General features: G+C 39.0%; 1 protein-coding gene across 2 annotated transcripts in view; it reads right to left on the bottom strand.

Moving 5' to 3' along the window:
• The window catches only part of ifrd1 (interferon-related developmental regulator 1), a 52,628-nt gene extending 49,289 nt beyond the window's left edge, over nucleotides 1-3,339 (bottom strand). For both annotated transcript variants that reach the window (XM_039760948.1, XM_039760949.1), the window contains exon 1: nucleotides 3,121-3,339. In XM_039760948.1, coding sequence (XP_039616882.1) covers nucleotides 3,121-3,154 — 34 coding nt within the window. In that variant the 5' untranslated portion in view covers nucleotides 3,155-3,339. The remainder of the gene's footprint in view (nucleotides 1-3,120) is intronic.
• Nucleotides 3,340-26,587: the final 23,248 nt, after the last annotated feature.

The raw sequence follows: 26,587 nt of genomic DNA, 5'->3' as shown, positions 1-26,587 counted from the left end.
CCATCACCTGGTCAAAATTAAATTATGATACATATTGGCATACATTGATAATGGTACCTAGAAAATTTCATATTTACTAAGGATTGACATGAGCAATCTGAACTTTCTGCACTTGAAAATGGGATGTATTGTTCCTTGAATAGAAGTGGGGTAGTGGAAATTGGGGGGGGGGTCAAGAAATATTACAAATTAGAATTTTTTTTTTTGTGCCATCTGTGTAAAATTAGCTAATATATCAGAACTGCATCACTGGATAATGAAAAACAACTTTTAAAAATTCTTGACTAATAATCATCACTTTCCACTTCAGTGTCACAAATTGCCTGCAATAGTATAACATCCATGTGCTTGTTGGCTTGCACCTCATTTCCAGTTTGGCACTGGTTAATGGAGGACCAAAAAAAAAAAATTATACTTGCTCTTATGGAGGTGAAGTAAAAATGAAGTTTCTAGGAAGGCTGAACAATAAAAAAATTATATATATAAATAAAAAAAGAGATATATATATATATATATATCTCTTCTCCAAACCCAAAGAATCAAACTAGAACTTTCCATTTGGCGATGCACAACATTGTAACCATTATTCAACTCCTTTTCTTAATAGGTTTCTTTCCTACTACAATCTGTAAATTTGTCAGAGTGTTATGTGTGTTTTATTTGCTCTCGATTCCAAAAACATACAATAAGATCTACATGGAGAGACTCCAGATTTCCCCAGTGAATTCTACAGTGCATGATACTTTACTAATCAGGCAAGAAAGATTGAAGTTCTGAGAGTAAGGTAGCTGGTGTTGGACAGAGGTCAGGTGTTCCACATGCTAAACATTTCATTGTACCCTGTAGACATGACAATACTAGGACTACCTTTTCCTTCATTTACTTTGTTGTTGCACGCCAGTCCTTCAGTAATCTCATGTTTCATTTTTTTTTTTTTTAAAAAAAACCAAACACTCTTGTTAAAATGTGGAATGTTGTTCATGTGCATTTGTAAAATAAATCTGCAAAACACCCCCCCAATATATGAAATGACTGGTTTTACACCAAGTAATCACTAACCAGCTGTGAAAGAAAAGGGACGATATTGTGTTCAAAATTACCCCATACATTTCCATGAGTAGAATAGTTTTTAGCCTTACGTACTTGTATAAAAGTAAGCCAAGGGACAAGTGCAAAGGCTAGATAAGCAATCTGTATGGACTCCTAGTTAATCACAGTCATACTGTATATGTAGTGTTTGTAATAAAGTCCACTTTTGGGGGTAGGCTTAGCCACTGCAGGTTCCTTGTAGAACTTTAAAAATTCTACAACTAACTTGGCAAAAGGTGATAGAATATAAAAAAAAAAAAACTTATTGTACTTTATTAGGACTGCAATTTTACTCAAGGCAACCTAACAGATAAGAGTACATTATAATTATGGTTTCTCTTTAAATTTATATTTAAAAAAAAAAAAACAAAAAACTAACAGGTTAAATGACTTGCTCTGGATCAGACTTCTAGGAAAGACCTCACAAGAGAAACCCTACCCAATCCTAAAACGAAACAAGCCGCATGTTAAAATAAAACGATAGGATTCTGTATTTGTTACAAGTTGCAGGAATTCAATGGCGTGTGTTCGGTGAGGTTTGAGGGCCCTGGGCATCCATATATGGGGTATTCAAACCAAAGATTGAGTGTTTATTTCTTATTTAATATGCCTTCTTTACCTTTTGCTTTGACAGCACCTCACCTTAGGGGGCATACAATTAAGGAGCTTGCCCTGGGCTGCTTCTAGCCTCTGAACACCACTGCAGGAATTAAAAGTACTTAAACAAATGCATTGTGGTAGAGTTCTTGGTACTCACAGTTCCTTAAAAAGTGGTTGGCACACAGTTTTGTGCTGCTGCCTTACACTTCCAGGAGTGAATTCCTTGCCTAACTACTGAGTGTAGAATTTTTCTGCTCTTTACTGGAGTTTATCAAGAAAGCTCATGTGTTCTCTCACATAGATCTGCATAATTTATAACTCTTATTCTAATATGTGTGTCATTATTATCACTCTGGGGCTGTCCCAAAACCCAGGGCACCTGGACAGGCCCCAAGTCTCAATTACTGTGGATGCCCCAAGTGCATGGAGGGCGTGTCCTAGCCTCAAACCAATCCAGCCTTTCTCTGAATCTCCCCTTTTATGGCCCCACCCCATGCAGGGTAGTTGAAACTCCAAGATCCAGGCAGGAGACTTCAGTTTGTGCCCAGACAGGGTTTGGTTTGGTAAACAAGCCACCTACTTGTGTAGAAATGTCTTTTTCATAACAAAACGGTATCACATTGCACTTGTTATACGTTTACTTTTTTTACATATACAAAGTTGGGATGGTACAGACTTAATTACCATGTTACTATTTTACATTGTTTTTGTCTTGGTGTAACATTATTTCTTGGAATTACCGTAACACAACAGCCAATTGGCAAAAAAAATGACATCTTCAAAGTGAAATGACGACAATATGATGGTTTGCTCTGATGATTTATTCTTTCAAACATGAAGAGACACCACGTTTCGAGAAATCCACTGAAATGTGTAACAATCAGAAAGTGTTGTTGTCCAGTGACATTTGTTGACGTTGGAGGAGGATAACCTTCATGATTTTTAATAAACCGTTAACGTAAAGCTTATGGTGTGCATTTTTAAACATACTCTTCTATGCTACTCTACCAATATTTAAATCAATAGCCTAAAGTAATACAGTACACGAATAGTCTACTGTAAATTTCACCCTGTCAACGTTATTTGCCAGCTTTAATTAAATCAACCAAAATAAAGCGATTTACGGTAGGTTTAGAATCAACACATTTCTTTTATTGTCATATATCGTATCTATTCTTTGCATTACTTATTTTAAACAGTACAATATTTAAAGATTTATAATTAAATCACAATTAACATGTTACCACGTATAAACGCTACGTGTTAAAACATTCCTTCTATAACACCACACAAGACGTAGGGCAATGTAGTTCCTTTACGATAAAATCAGAATCGCTCCAAACGCGCCAATTCGTTCCAGAAAACTACAATACCCAGAAGACACCACAAATGTCGGTCGGAAAAACCGGTCTGAACTAGAGGCCCCCTTACCTTCTCTGTTATTCCGCTTCTTGGATCGTGGCATTTTAGTTATTAAATTAAAATAACTGTTAACACGTTAATCAAAAATCAGCCAATGGAAGACCAGTTTTTACTGTAACGTTTCTCCAAACACAAATCTTCAAACGGCACTCTAGACAGACTAAAATAAAAAGCAATCCCAGTGAAAATCTGCAAACGAAAACGACACATTTTCCCTCAAAAACCAGGGCTGAGCCAAATAGGACGGGCGCTGCTCTTTTATACTGCAGACGAGCGCAGCGTAAGAAGGGAGGCGTTCTGACGTACAGCGTGTGTCTATGTGGAGTTGGAAAACCTAATCAGCTTAGGAGGCTCGTGCGGGTTACAGACAGATATGTCTGACTGCTTCTGCTAAAGAGATAATGCGATAAATGGAAATGAAATGTACATGTTGATTAGGTTATGCGTGCAAAAGCCGTGCAAAATGCCTTAAGTCATTTTGTAATTTTCCTCGCACATAATCTAGGGCAGCTAAAATTTTGTACTATATTATGAAAAATATGTAATGTATTATATAAACAGAGTTCCTCTGGCATGTTCATTCTGGTTCGTCCATGAAAGTAATATCAAATAACCCCCAAAAAATTCTAGTGCAATAATGTGCCTTGGTCTTCCAAATTGGTAGGGTGTGTTTTCCTTTGCTCAGGTGGACAATAATCTTGAATGAATGAACCCGTTATTATTCCTTCAAAATCACATATGTTCTGCATAAAATGCTTATAGTTATTACTATGTTTTTCATCTTTTACATTTTTTTTTGTGAAGGACTGGAAGAATAGATTAATGAATGGATGAAAGTACAATGTTCTCATATTGTTTGCTGTTAATTAGATCAGATCAGGAGTACAAGGCTTGAACTATTAGGTGTTTAAAACCGTTTACATTTATTTTCTTAGCAGATCCTTTTTTCCAAAGTGACTTACAAAACAGGCCAACGTAATCGAGTAAACATCAGTCTGAGGGCACTGTTTGGGAACAAGTTTTGCAGGACAAGGGTTCAAAATTGATCATCACAAGTGAAGAGCTCAGAACAAAATTCCAGCTCATTACAATTCATAGGGTCACAAAACCTAACAGCACTGTTACATGGAAAATCACCAAAGAAGAAAGTATTTAAACCCTTCTTAAACACATTCAAGGAGTCAGAATTTCGAATGGAGGTGGGAAGCTCGTTCCACCAGCTAGGAGCTACACGGGGTCAGTGGGAGCTGAGAGGTTTTTTGGCCTTGGAACCCCTAATGGTTTTGGTTTTTTTTTTAGAATTTTTAAAAATGTTTTCTGACCTCGCAGCCATCTGACCATATCATTGTAATAATTTATTAAATTAAAGACTTAGAATAAGATTTATATAAGGGCTCAAATTGAACTTCAGACCCTGAGTTGTGGGTTCAAATCCTGCTACTGACAATGTGTGACCCTGAGCAAGTCACTTGACCTCCCTGTGTTCCAATTGGAAAACCAAAAGAAATGTAATCAATTGTATCATAAGTGTTGTAAGTCGCCTTGGATAAAGGTGTTAGCCAAATAAGTAAATGCAATTATGTATCTATTTTATGTAAGCCTGTATTGATTGATTTTTATGTTATTTATTTATTATTATTCTTACCTAATTTAATTTTTCTTTCTTTTTGTAGCTATATTTTGATGTCTTGTAAAGCACTTTGAGCTACATCCTGTGTATGAAAATGTACAATAGAAATAAATGTTGTCACACATGAAAGGAGTGTGGAATGAGGTCTGATGCCACATAAAAGGACTCCATTCATTAGCATACGAGTGGTCAAGAAGGAGCATAAGACATCACAATTGCCATATAAGTAGGTGATGACCCGTTGATTTCTCTTAGGCAAGCATGAATAATCTGAGTTTAATATATATAATTACTGGGAGACAATTATGTGATTTGAAAAGAAGAGTGATGCATGCAAGCCTCAGCTGGGTGATGTGCTGCTGGATTGTGAATCATCAGTACTGGCTTGGTGATACATGCTAGTATTCCGACTAACAGAGAGTTGCAGTAGTCCAGACTTAACAAGAACAAATCCCTGAACTAGGAGCTGAGATGCATATTCTGTTACATACAGTCTGATCTTGTGTATACTATATAGAGTGTATCTGTAATACAGAGAATCCATTGCAGCATGGTCAGTGAAGGACAGCTAGTTGTCAGTCACCACCCCAAAGTTGTGAACAGACTTGTTGGGGGTTACGAATAATGAGCCAAGCTGAACAGAAATGTGGCGCTGAAAAATTGGACTAGGGATAACAAGAAGGTCTATTTTTTGCCAGAGTAAACTGATGATGGTGTTCCTTCATCCAGATTGCAATATCAGTAAGACATGCATAGACTGTAACTGATAACATATGGCCCTCTGAAGGAAATGACTGATACAGCTGCATGTCTTTGGCATAGCACTGATAAAAGAAACCATGGGACTGGATGATAAGGCCTAGTGAGGAAGGGTAAAGAGAGAAGAAGGGAAGGCCAAGCACAAATCATTGGGGCACCCTCATGCTTGCCTGGTGCATCCTTGACATGCAGATTTGCCCAAGTTTTAGTACTAAAACAACCTGAGGGCAGTCCCAATGATGCCAAGGTCAGAGAGAGTGGCAAAGAAGATCTCATGGTTGAAAGTGGATCGAAGGCAGAGGTGAGATCTAGCAGAATAAGGACAGCTGTAATGTGTTTTAAATTGTAGGTAGAGCTGTCTCAGTGAAATAGGCCCTCTTGAAGCCTGACCGATTAGAATCAAGTAGTCTGTTTCATAGAAGTAAAGGGAGAGACTTGATTAAAGATGGCACATTCCAATGTTTTCGATAGAATGCAGAGAACAGAAGCTGATCTGTAAATAATTTGCAGATTTTCAGTGAGAACAAATGCATTTTATTAACAGCAAATATCCTACAGCTGGAGCCTATTCACAGTTGCCAGTTATTCTAACATGTATGTCTTTGGAATGTAGAAGGAAAGTATATGCAGACATATGGAGAACTTGCAAAGAACGTTTGACTGATTGTGCATATACATTCATTATATATATTATCAATTTTAATTCAATAGATCTATGGAAATTGGCAAGTGAACCTTTCATTCTACTTGAGCCACTTTGATTAGACAAAGACATTTTCAAACTTACATAAGCATAGATAAAAATTGACAACTAAAGAGCAGTTACTAGATAGATAGATAGATAGATAGATAGATAGATAGATAGATAGATAGATAGATAGATAGATAGATAGATAAATAGATAGATAGATAGATAGATAGATAGATAGTGTAAGATATGGCCGGCCATGTACCCCGGCCAATACCTCCAGGCCGCCAGATGGAGCCCTTCTTGCAGCATAGTGGTGCCCCAAATGCCAGCAGGGAATTATGGACAGTGGTCTTTAAATGCACAGCCCTACTGGATACCATGGGGGCCGCCAGGAGTCGCTGCAGGGAGGCCCAGGGACTATTTTCACTACACTCCGGAAGTACGTCCCACTCACATGGACAGAAGAAATGACGTGCTTCCAGGATGAAGAAAAAGAGAAGTTTTTACCTGACCCGGAAGTGATAGAAAGTCACATGGACTGAAGGACAAACACTTCCGGGTCAAGGAGTATAAAGGACTCTGGGAGATCCCAGACAGACGAGCTGAGTTAGGAGGCAGGGTGGCTAAGCGTCTGGGAGTTGGAGGAATTGTTATTGTTTTTGTTTATTTGAGTATTGTGGAGAGGAGTGTGCTTTGTACACATTATTATTCTAATAAATATCATTATTGGACTTTTACCTGGTGTCTGACGTGTAGTCTGAGGGTATAGATAGATAGATAGTAGTGAGCAAATAGATAGATAATCTAGATCACAATAGATAGATAGATAGATAGATAGATAGATAGATAGATAGATAGATAGATAGATAGATAACCCTATCAACTGTGAAAGAGTAGGAAACTTCAGGTAAACAACTTATCACATGGTCAAATCTTCACCATATTTTAGGTGGGACTTGTTCTAAAACAGCAATATATATAGTATATGAATACAGTATATATATGTATAAAATTGTGTGTTATATAGTATAAAGAAAAATAACTTTAAAGCAGAACATAGTCCTTTGCTGGGATTGGCAAAACAATGTTGCTCCTTTAACGTATACACCTGACATGGATGAATTTTAAGGGCTACAGAGCTCAGGGTTGTAGGGATGATGGGGGATCTGATCTTTAGCCTTGTGTCTCCATAGCCAAAGCAGATTCTTAACATTGAAAGTGATCTCAGGAGGATGTGTTAGCTGAAGACTCATTAAAGTTAGTTGAAAAAGGTCCAGGTAAGAAAAGAAACAGGGTTGGCAGGGTATAAGGGAGAGAGAGCCTGGGTGGTGTTAAGAGGGTGAGTCACCCAACCTGAATGGCAGAAGACAAACTTGTGAATGAAGCCCTAGAGGGGGCCTCAAGGTTTATTTACTTCTCACTCTTCTGTGCTCTCCTTGCATGTGACTTTGCCAGTGTTTTCCATAGCACATTAAACATTTCTGCCTTTGAGATTTCTGGATTCTGTGATTTTGTTCATGATATATGGAGACAACTGAAGGACACTCTCCTGTTCAATTCTTTAATTAATCTGTTTTCTTGAAAGGCCCTGCACATTTTCACTACATTTTATCTGAGTTATAGATCATAAGCAGGCATTATTTTTGCACATAGTTGCATGTTTGTTTTATAATTTTAGAAAATACCAGTCGAAAGATGAATTAGAGGAAGGATAATATGGGAATTCTGAACCTGTTTTTTCTACCAATTTCATCTGACCTTTGTTCAATATCTAAACAGATAACATTATCAGGCTATAACTGCACAGCAGATGCCATATTCTCAACTGCAGTTTACTGTTGCTTGCTTGCAAGGTTTTCAATTTTAAATCTTCTAAAGCTATTAAAATATCAAGCTCTTTGGTTAATAATATGCAATATAATATTATGGCATTATGACACAAAGCTCACCTGCTGACATGAGTTAGAAACCATCTTCAAATCCCAGATCAGTCACTCTCTATTCAGAGTATGTACAGTATGGTCTCCCTTTGTCACCTTGGAAAGATACAGTGTTGAGGTTAATTGGATGCTCGAAAACCTCTGTCATCAATGAATGTATCCTACAATGCACTGACTTGGCAGCCCATCCAGAAATGCTTTCTGCCTTGCACCCAATTCTGATATGATAGGCTTCAGTTTTTGTGGCCCTAAATTAGTTCAATTTGTTTAATAGCAGAAGGACGAATATAAAAGATAATAATCAAACAAAATCCAAAGGTTGTACTGACTGATTTCTGAATTCTCCCTATATCTTTGAGAGCAGAATCGTATAAGGTCTAATTTTCTTCAATTTTTGCCCATAAAGCCTGTTAATGATCCAACTATTTAAAACTTTTGTAGCATTTCTGTTTTCTGAGGTGTTAGGATAAATAGTTTCAATCTATTGCAGGTAAAATTAGTTTGCCTTCTTAAGGTTGATTTATGCTTGACATGTTTTTGTGGGTCGAGATTTTGTGCACATCCAAAATACTCGTACTACTAAGTGACTCACACAATATTGAACAAAGAAAAACTCTGACGAGAGACTAGTGGCTGAAGTGCAAAGGTACATTCACGTCTACTAATCTTTAGTAACAACCAAATTACAATTCAGTTCACAAAAATCTGAAACCCATTTACATTGCCAGCTGCATCTGTTTAAACTGCAATAAAAATTAAAAAGGGAACACGTAGGATACCTTTACAGTATTGCTTTAGTAAAGAGAATAATGAAAAAATAACCTTTACAGCTACAGAGTATCCAAAAGCTAGGAATCACTAAGAAAAATTCATTCATTTTTTTCACAACTTTATACTTTTTTTTATCAATATACCATTAAATTGAGTTAAAATGTATCTAACAAAGTATTAAGGTTGCAAATTGCTAGAAATGACTGATTTAAAATGTATTATCTATACTAATAAAAGGCAAAGCCCTCACTCACTCACTCACTCATCACTAATTCTCCAACTTCCCGTGTGGGTGGAAGGCTGAAATTTGGCAGGTTCATTCCTTACAGCTTCCTTACAAAAGTTGGGCAGGTTTTATATCGAAATTCTACGCGTAATGGTCATAACTGGAAGCTGTTTTCTCCATTTACTGTAATGGAGATGAGCTTGAACGCCGTGGGGCGGAGTTTCGTGTGACATCATCACGCCTCCCACGTAATCACGCAGTACATAGAAAACCAGGAAGACCTCAAAAGCGCTGAAGAAAACATGCATTATATAATTGAGAAGGCAGCTAAACAATAAGAAGCGGCGAGTGACATATACAACCATATTCATGAGTTCTGCTACTTGAAACAAAGCACGATGTAAACCTACACTTTAAATTAAGTTCATAGACAGGCTGCGCTGGCGCTTGTAATTTAGTGCCTGCCCATATAAGGCCGTCCGTCAGCGGCAATCCAATAGCAAACTCCACTAAATATTCACGGGTGAAGGACTGTGCTTATGGAGAGGAAGATGAGATGGTCAGGGTGGTGTTTGACACAAACTCAGCGAAACTGCGAGAGAAAGTTTTAAGTGCCAGGACTAAGGTAACATTAAATACAGCCATGGACATAGCACGAGATGGCACCAGCACAGCTGGGAACCTTCGATGCATGTACACCGAGCGGCTCACGTGAACTGACGAAGTGCACAGACAAAAGCAACAGTTCCAAAAGGCTGAACAAAACCGAATTACACAATTGAAAAGGCAGCAAAAATATGAAGCGCCTGATACATACAAGCATATTCATAAATCCAGCTACTGCGGAAACAAAGCACACGTTGGAAAAAGTCAATGTCCCGCTAAAGGAAGACAGTGTAAAAAACACCCGTGCATGCAGTGTGTCAGGTCTCAGATAAAGAAGAAGACGAGCTGTTTATTGATGCAGTAAGAAACGAATCGATGAATGAAACCTGTCATCTTTACAGCGATTGACAAACACGGAATGTAACTTGAACACAACACATCCTACAAATACGAACCTGATTGAAAGAAATAATGATAATCAAATCCTTGATGACAGCAACACTCAGTAACACTCACAAAACAAATACTGTATATTGACAGTCATGTTACGTTATTTTTAAAATGTTCCCTTTTCTTTTCTAGCTTTTTAACACACTACTTCTCCGCTGCGATACACGGGTATATATATATGTATATATATATCCCGATCTACATACTCGAATAATGGATACTTTATTCGCCATCAATGATTGTTTTGGTAAAGCCATACTCAGTGTATTCATTAGATGAACGGTAAAAAGTAAGAGCGAGGGAGGATGACTTATTGAGGCATGCAGGCTGTAGCGTCAACTCTATCTGAATTGCGATCACATTTGAAAAATATATCTTTTCAAGTTCTATTTAGTCCATATGTGTCAAACTCAAGGGCAGGGCCACATCCGCCCGGCGTAATTATATCCGCCCCGAGATCATTTTATATACTGTATTATTGTTATTAAAGCCCGGTATATGAAGCGCTGGTAACACAATAAACTACAGATCCCATAATGCAGCGCTTCAGCTGCCTTGCGAACACTTACGCGTTAATCAAGTCTAGCTTATGATGCTGCAAGTTATTGCAAGCTAGCTCACACGATGCTGAAGAGAAAAGTTGATTCTGAAAATAGAGCCTTTAAAACCGATGGGAGGCTGAGTATATGTTTACTGAACCCGTGTGTCTCATTTGTGGAGCTAATGTGGCTGTAATTACAGAATTTAATCTAAGACGGCACTATGAGACAAAACATCAGGGTAACCTGAATGCAATGCAGAAGATACAGAAAGCAGAATAATTAAATAAGAATCTGACACTTCAGCGGACGTTTTACCGTGCACAATCACAAAGTGATTTCAAGTGAAGCTGCTTTTATGGGAGACACAAATGCACCAGTGCACCTTGCCCCACTTTCCCTGTTGCCAAGTAATGTTAAACCAAGTCGTCACTACGGTGTTCCCAACACGCACTTTGCTGATAAACTGAGCGCACTGAGTTTGCACGGCGCTTTGGTGACTTTGAAGAACAAAAAGTCCGTCTACATGCGGCTCGAACCTTGTGCATGTTTGGTAGCACATATCTGTGTGAGAAGCTCTTCTCAGTGATAAAGACTAACAAAACAGCACACAGGAGTCGCCTCACTGATGAGCACCTGCAATCCATCCTGAGAATCTCCACAACACAGAACCTCACACCAAACAGAAACGAACTTGTTGCCAAAAAAGATGCCAGGCGTCCAGCTCTAAAATGACATATGAGCAAAGACAACTGAATGATTTGATTTGTTATTGCTGAAAGGAACACATTTTATTTATATTTCCAGGTTTTGTTATGCAGCATGTTCATATTTGAATTTGTATAATTTTGACAGGATATATTTTTATGGAGAGCAAAATCTTTTGGGATATTTAAAATCTAAGTTTATTTTTATATAAAATTACATAAGAGTAAAGAAATTTGAATGTTTGTTCTTTTAACGTTTACTTTATTTCTAACTTGTATAATTTAGACAGGATATATTTTTATGGAGAGCAAAATATTATAAGTTGTTTAAGGTTTGAGTTGATTTATTCAGGAATAATATTCCTGTCTGTTTTACCAGTCCTACCAAAGATATTTCTGTCGACTAAATAAAAATTCCTTCTATTTAAAATTTAAATAGAACTTGAACAAATACGATAGTTCATAATATCCACGCAGACTTGCACGTAAGAGCGGAGTCATCCGTTTTAACAAGCAGCGTATTGCACTGATCTGAAATAGCTGTGTGTGTATATATGTATGTTATATATGTATGTATATATATGTATGTATATATGTGTGTGTGTATATATATGTGTATATGTATAGATATGTATATATATATGTTTATGTGTGTGTGTGCATATATATATATATATATATATATATATATATATATATATATATATATGACAGCAACACTCATCACTCACAACAGTGACAAAACAATTACATTGACAATCATGTTACGTTATTTTAAAATGTTTCCTTTTCTTTTCATTGCTTCTTTAACACACTACTTCTCGCTGCGATGCGGGTATTTTGCTAGTTAACAGTATATCTGCAAAGCTCCATTTTCAGCAGCCATTACTCCACTGGTAAACTCTCTTATCTCATCCTTAATTAATCATGTTTAAATGCTAATGTGGTTACTAGAGAAACCTTTCTAATTGTGTTAGCATAGCTAGAAACTGTTTTTCTGTTCAATAAAGCACATAAATTATCTTTACCTGGGTTCGGAAGCTACTTGAGTTCAGTTTTGGATTAAAAATAGCCAGACGAAACCTCTTTCTCAAGAAACACATCAGTCTACTATTGTTTTGCAGATTCATTAACATCTACAGGTATGTAACATATTGCCAGAAAATTGAAGATTTCTTACAAAGGTAACCACTATTGTATTGAGAGAATGAAAATTGGATCTTACAAGGATGGAAGAAGAAGCAGAAGTCTAGATGCACAACTTTACAAGAGAATACGTACATCAAAGTCTGTAGTTTGAGAAACTAACATGTCCTCAGTTGTCTTTTTCTTTAAAAACACACCAAATACCAATATAATCTGCATCATTGAAAAGACGATTTGGGGATGATGGCCTTAGAGGCAGAGTTTCCAAATAAAAGCCATATCTGAAATAACAAATAAAAAGAAAAGGTTAAAATGGGCAAAAGAACATAGGCATTGGATAGCAGATGACTGGACAAGAGCATTGTGGGTAACAATTTCTGAGTGATTACAAACTTTTGAATGCAAGCATATGTACAAAAGTGATACTGTAAGAGTAAAATTTCTGCCATAACATAGCGATTCCTCTTCTTTGACCAGCACTTAGTATGTAGCTTAGTATTTGTCCAATTTCTGTATTCTCAGAGGATGATGTTAAATGTTTCTGATTTTATATCCCACAGAAAGTACAGTTTAGAAAGAGAGTGCTATCTTTCTCATTCTTTTTCATTGTCACACCTTCAATGATCTTAAAGGTACAATTCTTTAGTTGTCTGTTTTCTTGTTGTAGGGTTCCAGAGTGACCCTTATCTCTAATTTATACTATTTATTATGTAGATCTGACAAAAAAGCCCCCAAGACCCTTCTATAGCCAGTCAAGAACAGGCAGGAAAAAAGTTTAATATATTAATCGTTTATTACAAATAGAAAGTCTTAATTTTTAAATATTATAACTGGTGCCATAAACAAAAGCAAATAAAATGTGGCTTTGCAATCCATATAATCGAATAGTCCTAGATGTGTAGTTTCATGCTGCACATAAACTTGTAATTATATTTAATTTTCTCTGTTCAGCTCATCTCTAGTCTGCTCTCTTCTTACCCAGCTCATTGTCTAACCTTATACAACTTTCTTCATTAGTAGTATATCTGAGTAACATTTTCCGGGCACATACAGTACATCTAAAACCTCTCATCCTACAAGGTTTCTTCCTTGGGGGAGAAGGAGTACTAAAAACAATGGCGCTAATATATCTGCATAGAGTCCAGTTTTTCTTCTTATTGTTTTATGAGTATGTTTCATTATATTTTTCACAGACCCATGCAGCTAAACTGGGGTTCTTATACCCAAGGAATGCAATTTTCACATTAGTTTTTCACCATCTGCTTTACTTAAAAAATGAAATATCGTTATTGTCTTGCTGTGACACCACTTTAGATTGCCGACAGGCACTACTGTTTTGTAACAACAGCATCAGCGCTGCCTAGGTAGCTTTTCCAGAGTTCCATGGGTGGTTGCATTGCATAACATTATCAGCGTGATGTATAAGTTTTGCTGCATGCAATTCTAATTTATCTGTGTTTGGATAAAAATAATTTAGCTGCATTTTGCTATGCCTTTCTGTTTTTGATTTTCTGACTTCCATTTGGTTCAATGGTGTCTGATTCTTGTTCTGTTTCTGCCTTGGCAAAAGACTTTTTGTATTTTTGACTATGTTTCATCTCCCGATCCTATAATTACATTTTTTTTCCTATGTCTTGTTAAGATAATCCATTTATCAATAATCACATTCCCAAAACTCTAGGAGGAGAAAATTATAATGGCTTACCTCTAGGAAACCCCTTCTTTCTTTAAGTAACCAATAAATGGTGCGACTCAAACCACTTACACCTTAACACCAGCAAGACCAAGGAGCTGGTGGTGGATTTTAGGAGGCCTAGGCCCCTCATGGACCCTGTGATCATCAGAGGTGACTGTGTGCAGAGGGTGCAGACCTATAAATATCTGGGAGTGCAGCTGGATGACAAATTGGACTGGACTGCCAATACTGATGCTCTATGTAAGAAAGCTCAGAGCAGACTATACTTTCTGAGAAGGTTGGCATCCTTCAACATCTGCAGTAAGATGCTGCAGATGTTCTACCAGACGGTTGTGGCGAGTGCCCTCTTCTACGCGGTGGTATGCTGGGGAGGCAGCATAAAGATGAAAGACGCCTCACGCCTGGACAAACTTGTTAAGAAGGCAGGCTCCATTGTAGGATTAAAGTTGGACAGTTTAACATCTGTGGCAGAGCGACGGGCACTAAACAAACTCCTGTCAATCATGGAGAATCCACTGCATCCACTGAACAGTGTCATCTCCAGACAGAGGAGTAGCTTCAGTGACAGACTTTTGTCACTGTCCTGTTCCACTGACAGACTGAGAGATCGTTCCTTCCCCACACTATGTGACTCTTCAATTCCACCCGGGGGAGTAAATGCGAACATTAAGTTTATTTTAATTCTTTTCATTTTTATTATTATTTAATTTAATATTGTTTCTTTGTATCAGTATACTGCTGCTGGATTATGTGAATTTCCCCTTGGGATTAATAAAGTATCTATCTATCTATCATCTATCTATCTAATTTTTAAATGACAATTTACAAACAATTATCAAAATATAAAATATTACAGGGTCTCAAATGAAATCTTTTTGTTCTGTCTACAAGGGGATTATTGTTGAGATACATAAATGCATTGCTTTTTCATGTGCTCACTCTTATCTTGTGTTCCTCAAGTCTTCTTAAATTACACAGAATTAAAAGGCACTCATGCCAAGCTGTAATCAACCCTATCTTGCACAAAGAGGTATAAACAGCAAAAATTCTCTTTTCCTGATGATCTTTTTCAGTTGAACTATAATCCGTTTCCTGGGTATACATACTGTACAAGCATAAGCTTACCCATGAAGGTTTGCAAATGAAGTTTTTAGTTACACTCCTTGCTGATCACTTTTGGGGAGGTGCATAACTGGACAACTCTGGGGCTAATAAATGCTAGAGAAATGCCATCTTATCTATTATGAAATGGGCAGTCAGATTATTTTCTGCATGTCCTGTGATCTAAAAATACTGTAACAAGAGGCTAATTCGGCCAGACTGTAGCGGTTGGTGTTCATTTTAAACAACTGTCATGTTTGAATGCCTTTGTCTAAAATGAAGGTCTGTTTTTCCATGACAAAGAGAAAAGGGGTGAAAACAAACTCGGTCCTATAATAACTCCTTGTCAAAAGCAACTTTTGATCTTGGAGTTGCAAAGTAGTGCATATACGATTCTGAGAATGAGGAAAGTGTGATGACAGGTAAAAAGTGTAAAGTAAAAAGAAAGTGAACAAGCAAGATGATAGGACTGGAGAGTCTGAAGTGAACATAGACTGTCCCCTATTAGATATGGGCCTGTCAGTGGAGATAGGTCCTTTAAGTCAGGCATGTCAAACACGCGGTCCCCGGGCCGCATGCGGCCCGCAACAGAAATCTGTACGGCCCGCATGACAGATCCTAGTTAGCACTGAACTTGAACAAAATGATTACTATCGTTTGTGATTGAATCATTCTGCATGTTCGGCGTTACTTATTGGCTTTTCTTACTTCTGCCTTCTGACAAAAGCGCGTTTTCCCATGGCATTACGGTACATGAAACGTCACCACGAGCATTAACCAAAGTTAATGAGCCGCAACGTCATAACTGAAGTGCTAGGCTGCAGCAGCTTGTAGCAGGGGCGGCCTTAGGCATGTTCAAACTGTGCACCTGCAAAGGGCTACCACGCCAATATATATTGAATATAAAACAGAAAGAGAAAATAACGACATAGCTGACAGCAATGTGGCCAAAAAACATTGTGTTTCTTGTTAATTAGTACTAATGTTGCTAGAGTCGGAGCAGTAAGCTATATGTAGTATTATAATGTTCTGCCGTAATGAGAATATCAAAGGCCACCACTTGGTTTTCAAGTTACGGACACATGCATATAGAAGCGTGTCATGAGCACGAGGCGGCTATGCAATGTCCGCAACGGACATGGCCATCCGCCGTGCATAAGATACCATATTGACATTGGCTGGCGAAAGGGCCACCGATTCTTTCTCTGCCCAGGGCCGCCACGAGCCTAGAGCTGCTTCTGCTAGGTTACACTACTGGCTGGGCTGCTGAGACTGGCCACTGGGCAGAACTGACCATCATGAGTAGTAATAGCCCGCATATTTTCACATTTTTTTGCCCTAGTTTTATGTAATGTTGTGCTAGTATTGTAAAGAACAGTTAGTACAGATTACAGCTGAAGATCTGAAGTGGACGCGAGAAGTTGGTGAGTTGTTTATTAACATATTTTTGTGATTTTGAGTTTGTAAAATTAGTGTAGGTCAGGTGGCTTTTTGCATATCGGCTTATTTTACAAAATAAACTTTGAAGTAAACTTAGTAAATTAAAATTTGATTTTTGGAGGATTTGTTTTCAAACGTGGTGGCACGGTGGCACAGTGGTAGCGCTGCTGCCTCGCAGTTAGGAGACCTGGGTTCGCTTCCCGGGTCCTCCCTGCATGGAGTTTACATGTTCTCCCCGTGTCTGTGTGGGTTTCCTCCCACAGTCCAAAGACATGCAGGTTAGGTGGATTGGCGATTCTAAATTGGCCCGTGTTTGTGTGTGTCCTGTGGTGGGTTGGCACCCTGCCTGGGATTGGTTCCTGCTTTTGTGCCCTGTGTTGGGTGGGATTGGCTCCAGCGGACCCCCGTGACCCTGTGTTTGGATTCAGCTGGTTGGAAAATGGATGGATGTTTTCCAACTTGAATTACTGAGCAGTGAATTCACTGAGTGTTTTCGTGATTTCAGTTCACACGAACAGGACTTTGCGCTGTTCTCTTACAACGTTAAGAATGCGCCGGAGAATATCCAAATGGAATTGATTGAACTGCAGTCAGATTCTGAAGGCAAAATACAACGAAGTTGGTGTGCCAGGCTTGTATGCTTACCTGCCTCCCTCGTATGTGCAGATCCGTAACTTGGCATCGAGAGTACTGTCTATGTTCGGAAGCACTTACCTTTGTGAGAAATTGTTCTCGTTAATGAAAGCTACCAAAACCCCACATCACTCAAGACTTACTGTCGAGCACCTTTCATCCCTCATAAAAGTTGTAGCTGCACAAGATTTCAAGCCTGATATTGACAAACTGGTTACTAACAAGAGATGCCAAGTGTCAGGACAAAAGAAATAGATCTCATACTGTAAGACTCCTGTATAAGCAATGAATATAATATAATAATATAAGGACCTAGCTATGAGGTTAAGACTCTAATTGTACGCTGTTGTACGGAGAGTGAATGGAAATAAATTGCTTTTCTTTAAACTTTAAACTTTAAGTGTTACATTTTTTAAAGTAGTTTTTATTGGAAAAAAAGCTACAGTAACTTTGTATAATAGTTTAATAGTATTTGTTACAGTGCGGCCCGCTGACACACGCATGGCAGTCGAAGCGGCCGACCAATGGTAGTGAGTTTGACATGCCTGCTTTAAGTAGTTGGACATGCAAGTATGAATTTCACTGTGCTCTGTACATATGACAATGCTACTATTACTACTAGGTAGAGGTAGATGCCTCCTTGTTTAATGTACTGTTGTGTTAATTCCCCTTTACCTGTCCTTATCTTTTAACTAGTACAGTAAGCATGTTCTGTTTATCTAAACAATGTTCTTCAGAAGTATCTTTTAAGGTTTTAGGGTATGGGTAGCGGCATGTATTTCAGAAGGTTATTTTAACATCTACAGTAAATATGTGGCTTATGACTTTTTTAATAATATGTACCAAGTAAATCCTACACAAAGGCTTAATTAACATTTCGAGAGAGTGATTCATATTTAAAGTATTAATATACTGTGCCAGCGTTAGTTTTAAATAGCAGCAGGATTCAGATGAGTAGGTCAAGAAATACTTTTAAAATTAAAGGCCAGTCAGTTCTAGACATTATGAAAACCCCAAAATGAGTGTCACCACTATTTTCTGCATTTTAGAAAAGTCAAGATAAAATTACATCCTCCATTAATATTTATTACAACATTTAAATGTATGGCATGTCCACTAGTCGCCAACAGCCAAAGGTAGTTTAAAAAGATTCTTTTAAATGCTCTTAAATCCACACATTGGCCACTCAGAGACTTAATAAAGTTAAATCTTCTTAGCGGAATACAAAACAGAAAGGACTGTGCACCCTGCATACACAACGAAGGTAGGCTTTGTCATTGGTGGTTGCAGGCTGGCTAATTTCTTGAAGCTGCCAAGGACACTAACAAAAGAATGATGCTTTGTCATTAGGGTCTTACTGCTACTTCAAAGTACTGAATGTGTCCAAACTATGAATATTGTGCCCCATGGAAAAAGAATGAGGGAAATAATTGACTGAGCAAGCAAGAAAAGATTGTTATAAATGTTATAATGGAAAACAGTAAAAGAATAAGTGTCACCAAAACTGTAGGAAAACATTTGGATTGATCTTTCAAGAAAGTATTTTGAAAATGAGACATATTTCACTAGATTTTAAATAGATGACATCTTTGTAGAGCATATTAGTTTAAATATTCTATTAATACAGGAAGAGTATACTCATTACTGGGGTACAGTACTAATACCTTTATCATGTAAGAAAGACAATATAGCATACTGCGCAGAACCAGGGGCATTTTACAAAGTACACACAAAATATTAGTTAGTCAAAATGTTTGTTTTTTAATCATGGCTGTATATTGCCTGCGCTTTTAAAAGGCAACATGATGTATTGATAAAGTAAATCAAAACAGAGGGATAAAGAATCGGGGTCCCTAGGGAATCCCTGTTTAATATCCCAGTGGGGGTAAGGACCAAAAACAAAGAATGAAAGAAATTAGTATAATCCTCCAATCATGTTCTTTAAAGCTTGTGAGGGTCAGGAGCTCCATCCTTCCTGGAAGCTACTTCCAAAATGAATGCTGAATTTCAGTGGGGCATCTGTTGAAATATGTTCCAGGTTGGAAGGGGCGGGGCTTGGTGTATGTGTACGGAAATAACATCAGCCATCATCCTATGGCGTTCTAAACAAGGAAATGGATGTCTGTTAGTGCCTGTGTTACACCTTCAATCTTCCTCCCATGTTTCACTTGACCAGCACCCGTGACACACCCCCAGGGGAAACTGACGTGGTCAGGAGGAGAACATATAGAGTTCAGATTGAAGGTGAGCGAGCTAGAGTCCACAATTCTGGAGCTTTGAGGAAGGCTCAGTATAGTACTTCCTATTAATTTATGTTATTTTATTATTTTCATTTCAAATTTAAATTTTAAAATTGATGAATGCAGCTAACCTGCAACAGTCGAAATGTGCCCCAACCTCTACTGTATATACTGTATATATTGCATGTTTCACTATTTATGTACATCATTATGTTTTTTGTGTTTCTGTGCACTTCTTGTTTGCTGTATTTATAATTATTAGATAGTACACTGGCCTCATTAATGGAAGTGTGTTAAAAGAAATTGGTTAAACTGAATTTAAAAGAAAATGGCCTAGTGTTGTGGTAACAATGACATTTCTGATTGGCCATATTGACAAGACATTGCATTGGGTTTAAGAGATGATATGCTAATTGAATGGGCCGCTTTGTTGAGGTGGGCATTATTAATAGTTTGCCATTAACAATGAGATGTGTTGCTTTTTTTAAATAGTTACCCTTTAAGTTCAATCCTTTGGACACCATTTACATAACATTGTTTGCATAGCAGACATTGAGTTGTGCAGTTAAGTGTACTTTTCATATGACTTATTAATTTCATTTAAATTTTTTGCTGAATGAAAAAAGTGACTTCATAAAGTGAACAAATTACATATCATAACATAACATAAAAACTTATAGACCATCAAAACTAGACTGGCAAGGTTTTTTGGGCTGTGTGGCCTGTTCTCTTATAGATTTCTCTAATGTTATAATAACATAGCACTCTAAGACCCACTTAATCCAGTTCAAGGCTGCAGAGGGGTGGCACATATGTGGTCAGCATCAGGACAGGGTGGGAAACACCCCTGCTTGAGGAGGTTGGTCCATCTGAAGGCCCACTCAGAGCTAATTTAGAATTGCCAATTAACCTGTGGGCGGCACAGTGGCACAGTGGTAGCGCTGCTGTCTCGCAGTAAGGAGACCTGGGTTCGCTTCTTCTCCCTGCGTGGAGTTTGCATGTTCTCCGCGTGTCTGTGTGGGTTTCCTCCGGGCGCTCCGGTTTCCTCCCACAGTCCAAAGACATGCAGGTTAGGTGTATTGGCGATTCTAAATTGTCCCTAGTGTGGGTTTGTGTGTGTACTGTGGTGGGTTGGCACCCTGACCAGGATTGGTTCCTGCCTTGAGCCCTGTACTGGCTGGGATTGGTTCCAGCAGACCCTCGTCACCCTGCGTTAGGATATAGCGGGTTGGACAATGGATGGATGGATGAGTTAATCTGTCATTGGCATGTTGGTATAAAACCAAAATACACTGTAACAGATCTAGGGGGTGTGCCAGCCCCCCAGTCCATCACAGACAGACGCTAGGGGCACACTGATAAAATCAAACACGTTTTTATTTTCTTCACCATGTGGGAAACACCTATCCCGTTTCCCACAAGCACAACACAGTCACACAAGCACAAAAGCACAATACTTATAAATCTTTTCTTATCTCTCTTTACTCCACTTCTCTTCGGCAACCTTTGTCTACCTTCCACCCGACTCTGGCTCCCAGAGTAATGTCTGCTGGTCCCTTATATAAGGCACCCAGAAGTGCTTCAGGTGCCTGTTGCCCTACTTCCGGCAGCACTTCTGGGTGTGGCAGAAGAACCACCCACATGGGCTCAGGAACAGCTGCAGCTCCCCCTGGGGGCAGCCATCTAGTGTTTCCGGGGAGGTTATGTTCTGTCCACATTGGCTCCCCCAGTCCTCCACAGCAGTAAAAATAATTTACACAGACATATGGATAACAATGTACAATGTTGATAAAAATAATTAAAATAACTGGAATTCAAACTCCAGATGCATCACTATTCTTGTGGCTCCCAAAAAATGACAAAATGTTAATTAATTTATACTACCATGAGGCCATCATGAAAAAGAAGTGTTAAGTCTGCTGGCACAGTGGTTAGCACTGCTGTCTCACAGCTCCAGATTCATGGGTTTAAAACCTGTGAAGTTTACACACCGTCTCTTTTCTCCATGCTCTTCTATTTTCCTCTGACCGCTCAATGTGTGTGATAGATTTATTGACAACTCTAAATAAGCTTAGTATAAGTTAGTGGGAGACGTGTCCACTGTGATTTGGCTGGTGCCGCATCTACAACTGAGCCCTTGTCTTGTGTCAAATGCTGCCTGGATAGACTCAAGCTCCTCCATGATGCTGAACTGGTTTTAAGGAGTTAGATAGATGGATGGATTGATGGAGGTATGGATGACTCCCCAAAGTCCTATAACAGTAGGAAGCAGGTTGAAAACGGTTTATATGAGTTATTTGAGTTAGTAGAGTGCATTATCAGATTGTATTGATTTTTACTGCTCTTTATTTTGTGTGTGCCTCCTAGCTTGTGGAACAAGCTGCCCACCTCCGTTTGAAATTCGGAGTACCACAATGTGCTTAAGGAGTGTTTGAAGATTTGGATGTTTGATGAATTTCTGTCTAGCTGACATTAGCCTACTTGATTTTGTAACCTAAGATCTGCTATTCATGTGCATTTTATTTTGAGCTCTCCACTTGTTCTGATTCATTTTGAAAATCTGTTCTGTAACATTTGTTCCCAAACAGTCTGATGCTTACTTACTTATGCTTCTCCCAGACTGATGTTTACTTGATCATGTTGGCCTCTTTTGTAAGTCATTTTGGATAAAAGCATCTTCTAAACAAATAAATGTAAATGTAGTGAACTGTACATACTTTTTGCCATATTGATAAGGAATGCTTTGATCCTCAACTCCATAAGCTTACAGATTATCACTCAGGAATCTTCATGCTAGGTTAAATAAAGTTTTAGACCATCATGACCACAGAAAAAGAGGTTCAGAGTTAAAGTAACTCAGCAGTAACGTAAAATCCCATGCTGCTTCAGAACACTCAACATACAGCAACCTAACCTGACAACACTGGGCACAAGGTAGAAAACATTGCCTGGATGGGGTGTCAGTTTATCACATGGCCCACTTGCAACATTGTACATATACATGCACACAGGTCTAGTTTGGAGTCACCCATTAACTAGTCTCACATGTCTATGGGATGCGGGAGGAAACCAGAGTGCTGCTACTCATTAAGCTCAAAAGTAGCAGTTTTTGACTTGTGGATTTGTGTTAAATTCTTGATTACCGCTAAACTTTCAAGAATTCATGTTTGACCTGTAAATGATGTGAAGGATTCCAGGGTGTCACTGGCCTAAACCCCCAACACGAACACACCCATGTGCAAATAAAGGATGATTTATTTAACACTATTCCTTTTCCAGTACCACAAACTATCACAAAAATACAGGTTTCTCTCTCCTTCCGATTCTTACCATTGCACTGCCCTCCTCCAGTTGAGTGTTGTCTTTCTTCCTCCCAGCTCCTACTCGCCTGGCTAAGGGAGTGTGGTCCCTTTTATTAAGGTGCCAGGGCCACTGTCCGATGTAAGCACTTCCGGGTCATATGCAGGTCCATTACAGCAGGGAGCCAGTTACCCTACAGCACTCTCTTGCGGTACCCAGTGACCCGGTGCTATATTTTCCAGCATGCCCTGCTGTCTTCCCCATGGGCACCGATATCCAGGGTCGCTGCCATCTAGTGTGCTGGGTGAATAAAAAAACCCCAGTGACATCATCTCTTTCTGGTGGACTGTCCATAATTTCTGGCTCCAGGTCTATTTCCCTTCTCCTCCCCATCTGAGATGCCTGTCTGCTTGCCGTCCGGGTAAGTAGCCATCCCCTCTTCTGGCTGGGATGCCCTTCCAACATAAAGAGGATCTCCATCCATCCATCCATTTTCCAACCCGCTGAATCCGAACACAGGGTCACAGGAGTCTGCTGGAGCCAATCCCAGCCAACACAGGAGCCAATCCCGGGCCAACCCACCACAGGACACACACATCCACACACCAAGCACACACTAGGGACAATTTAGAATCCAAAACCTGCATGTCTTTGGACTGTGGGAGGAAACCCACGCAGACACAGGGAGAACATGCAAACTCCACACAGGGAGGACCCAGGTCTCATAACTGAGAGGCACAAGCGCTATCACTGTACCACCATGCCGCCCTAAAGAGGATCTCATCATATGAAACTCAAGAACTGAGTAAAAACTAATGTCACAATGAAATGTAAACTTTTTTATATCTTTAACTGAAAGCAAATTTCCAACATTCCCTCTCTTTGAACCACACTGAGCGATGCTGAAAGATTCCGAAAGTCCTTTGAAAGGCGTTAAGTGAAAAGAGGATGCGCTGGATTGGTGATGTCACAGTTTGTCACTTTACAGATAAACACCAATGTGCCTGCCAATTGCTCCCAGATCTCTTGTAGTCTTCGTGTAATTTAATTTGTAAGTAGCTAATGAATGACTTGAGAGAAGACAGGAGTCGTCATGCTTAGGAGAGTCTAGCAGCAAGCATTATGCCTTTCAGGTGAATTACTACTGAAATGTATTAAGTCAAAATAATTCATTTTATTAATAAAACTTTTCACAGTTGAGTGAGCAGCAAACAGCTAGAAATGCTGCATAAATGGCAAGAAAAGCAGCAGTAATGAAAATCATCTAGAGGACTCTAAACCTGAATGTGAATGCCAGCGATGTTTTTTACTGGGCATTACAGATTTCATTTGAAAAGATTATTTTTCATTGTGACTCTTTTGCTGTTCCACTTTTTCCTCACTTTTCGACTAAAGAGTAACCTTCGAATAGATAGAAGCTAATATATTTTTATTCTAATATCTCTCTTTGCAGGGTTGACTTTGTAAGAGCTGCCTCAAAAAATCCATGCTAATGCTGTATTGCATATCAATTGTTACTCTTTCAAGGCACTAAAGAGAGATGAATACCATATTCAAACATTCTTAAACATATTTAATCCACTTCAGGGTTGCAGGGGGCTTTGGTGCAAGACAGGACCCCAGTCAATCATAGGACTCACTCTTCCACATTCGTACTCACATAAGGCCAATCTGAAACCTGAAGCAGGTCTTTCTTTACCAGATAGCACAATCTGCTCCTCAAGGTCTAATGCTTGCATTTTTATGTATGGCTATTTAACATAATCCTCTTCCAGGCATTAATCAGAATGCTACAAGTGTGTGAAGTCGGCATCAACAAGTGACCAATGCACCTCCTTGAGCAATAAATTGGCACATGCAAGTCAAGAAAACTGCATTAATTATTACAAGCTGCAGCCAAGGCCGAAATATTAACAGTCTTTCAATGGATGAAAACTCGACACTGACAGTAGTATTCTTTCACACTGCTTCTCAGGCTGAATTCCCACTTGGGCATTTTAAATTGCCTACATATGTCAGCCTCTCCTTGATATGTGTATTGACTCTGGCCTGTTTGCATTACAAAAGACTTATCCATATCAACTTTCCATCCACTTGGCTGTTTCATTCTCAGTTCATAAACCGTGCATACCTCCTGTACTTTCCCAATGCACTTAGTTCATTTCAAGGTGGCAAGATGGCTTATCTTGGTTCCTTCAGCTACCAGGATGGTATCAGCCCTGGATGGGGTGTCATGCTGTGCGAGTGCAGCACCATACTTACACAAGCTAGAGCAAGCTTGTTGTGCTGCAATTAGGCAAAAGGAAACTGAGAAAAACAGGGACATCAGAGAACCTGCACACTCCACAAAGACAATGACAGTTTTCAAAAACGTCTGTTTAGGAGGAATCAGAGGATGACTCAAATTTACATAAGGATGAATAAAATAACTTAAATTGGTCATTTATCTTTTGATGACCTACAGACACACTGCTAGAGTGAGTGCGAATCTGGTTAATCATGTAGGAGTACACAGACTGCCACAATAAGTTGGTGGGGAACATGGGGTTCAAGGAAACAGTAGTGGTTCTTTAATAGAGAAGGCTCAGTCTGCTAGATGATAAGAGCTCAAACTCTGTCTGCAACATCAACCTTTTCCTACAAAGTTCTGGTTTTGGAGACAGTGCATATCCCTGATGCAAGTCTAAGAAAATCTCAGTAATTTCAGCAAGACTTTGCCCACATCTCTTTTTAGGTGGGAAATGTAACACATAATCTTGCCTTTTATTTTCCCCAAATAGTAGAAGCTGAAACACCAAGGGGTAGAGCTTGTGTTCAAAAATAATGATATCTGAGTAGAAACAAACTGCACAAAATCAGGATCTGAAATGGAAAAGGATATTTAAACTAGGGGGCTTATCCCCTGCTCACTTCGCTCGCCAAACCCCGTGGCCTGCGCTATGCAGCAGCCACTTTGCATCTCTGCCGCTTGTGCTGTTAAGAGGGGGGCTGAACGCACCCCAAGGAGATGCGGTCGCTCCTCCGAAACTCCCGCTTAAATGATAATACAATAGGAAACAAATAAAAATTGTTTTTTACCTACTCTTTGCTCGATCAGCTGCTGGCTTGCTGCTTTTTAATGCTCTGCCAGGCCTTTACTGCAGCGGCTTTCAGTTGCTGTTTATTTGTGGGCGTTTCTGTCCGATGTTTATTCTTCAATAAGTGAAATGCATGCTCAGTTGGGTTAAGATCAGGTGACTGACTTGGCCATTCAAGAATTTTCCACTACTTTGCTTTAATAAACTCCTGGGTTGCTTTGGCTGTATGTTTTGTGTCATTGTTCATCTGTATCATGAAACACCGCCCAATCAATTTGACTGCATTTAGCTGGATTTGAGCAGACAGTATGTCTCTGAACACCTCAGAATTCATTCGGCTGCTTCTGTCCTGTGTCACATCATCAATAAACACTAGTGTCCCAGTGCCACTGGCAGCCATGCACGCCGAAGCCATCACACTGCCTCCACCGTGTTTTACAGATGATGTGGTATGCTTTGGATAATGAGCTGTTCCACGCCTTCTCCATACTTTTTCTTGCCATCATTCTGGTAGAGGTTGATCT

Source organism: Polypterus senegalus, chromosome 8 (assembly GCF_016835505.1).
Source record: "Polypterus senegalus isolate Bchr_013 chromosome 8, ASM1683550v1, whole genome shotgun sequence".
Taxonomy (NCBI): Eukaryota; Metazoa; Chordata; class Cladistia; order Polypteriformes; family Polypteridae; genus Polypterus; species Polypterus senegalus.
Note: the sequence above shows the minus strand (reverse complement) of the source record. Positions and strands in the feature narration are given on the sequence as shown.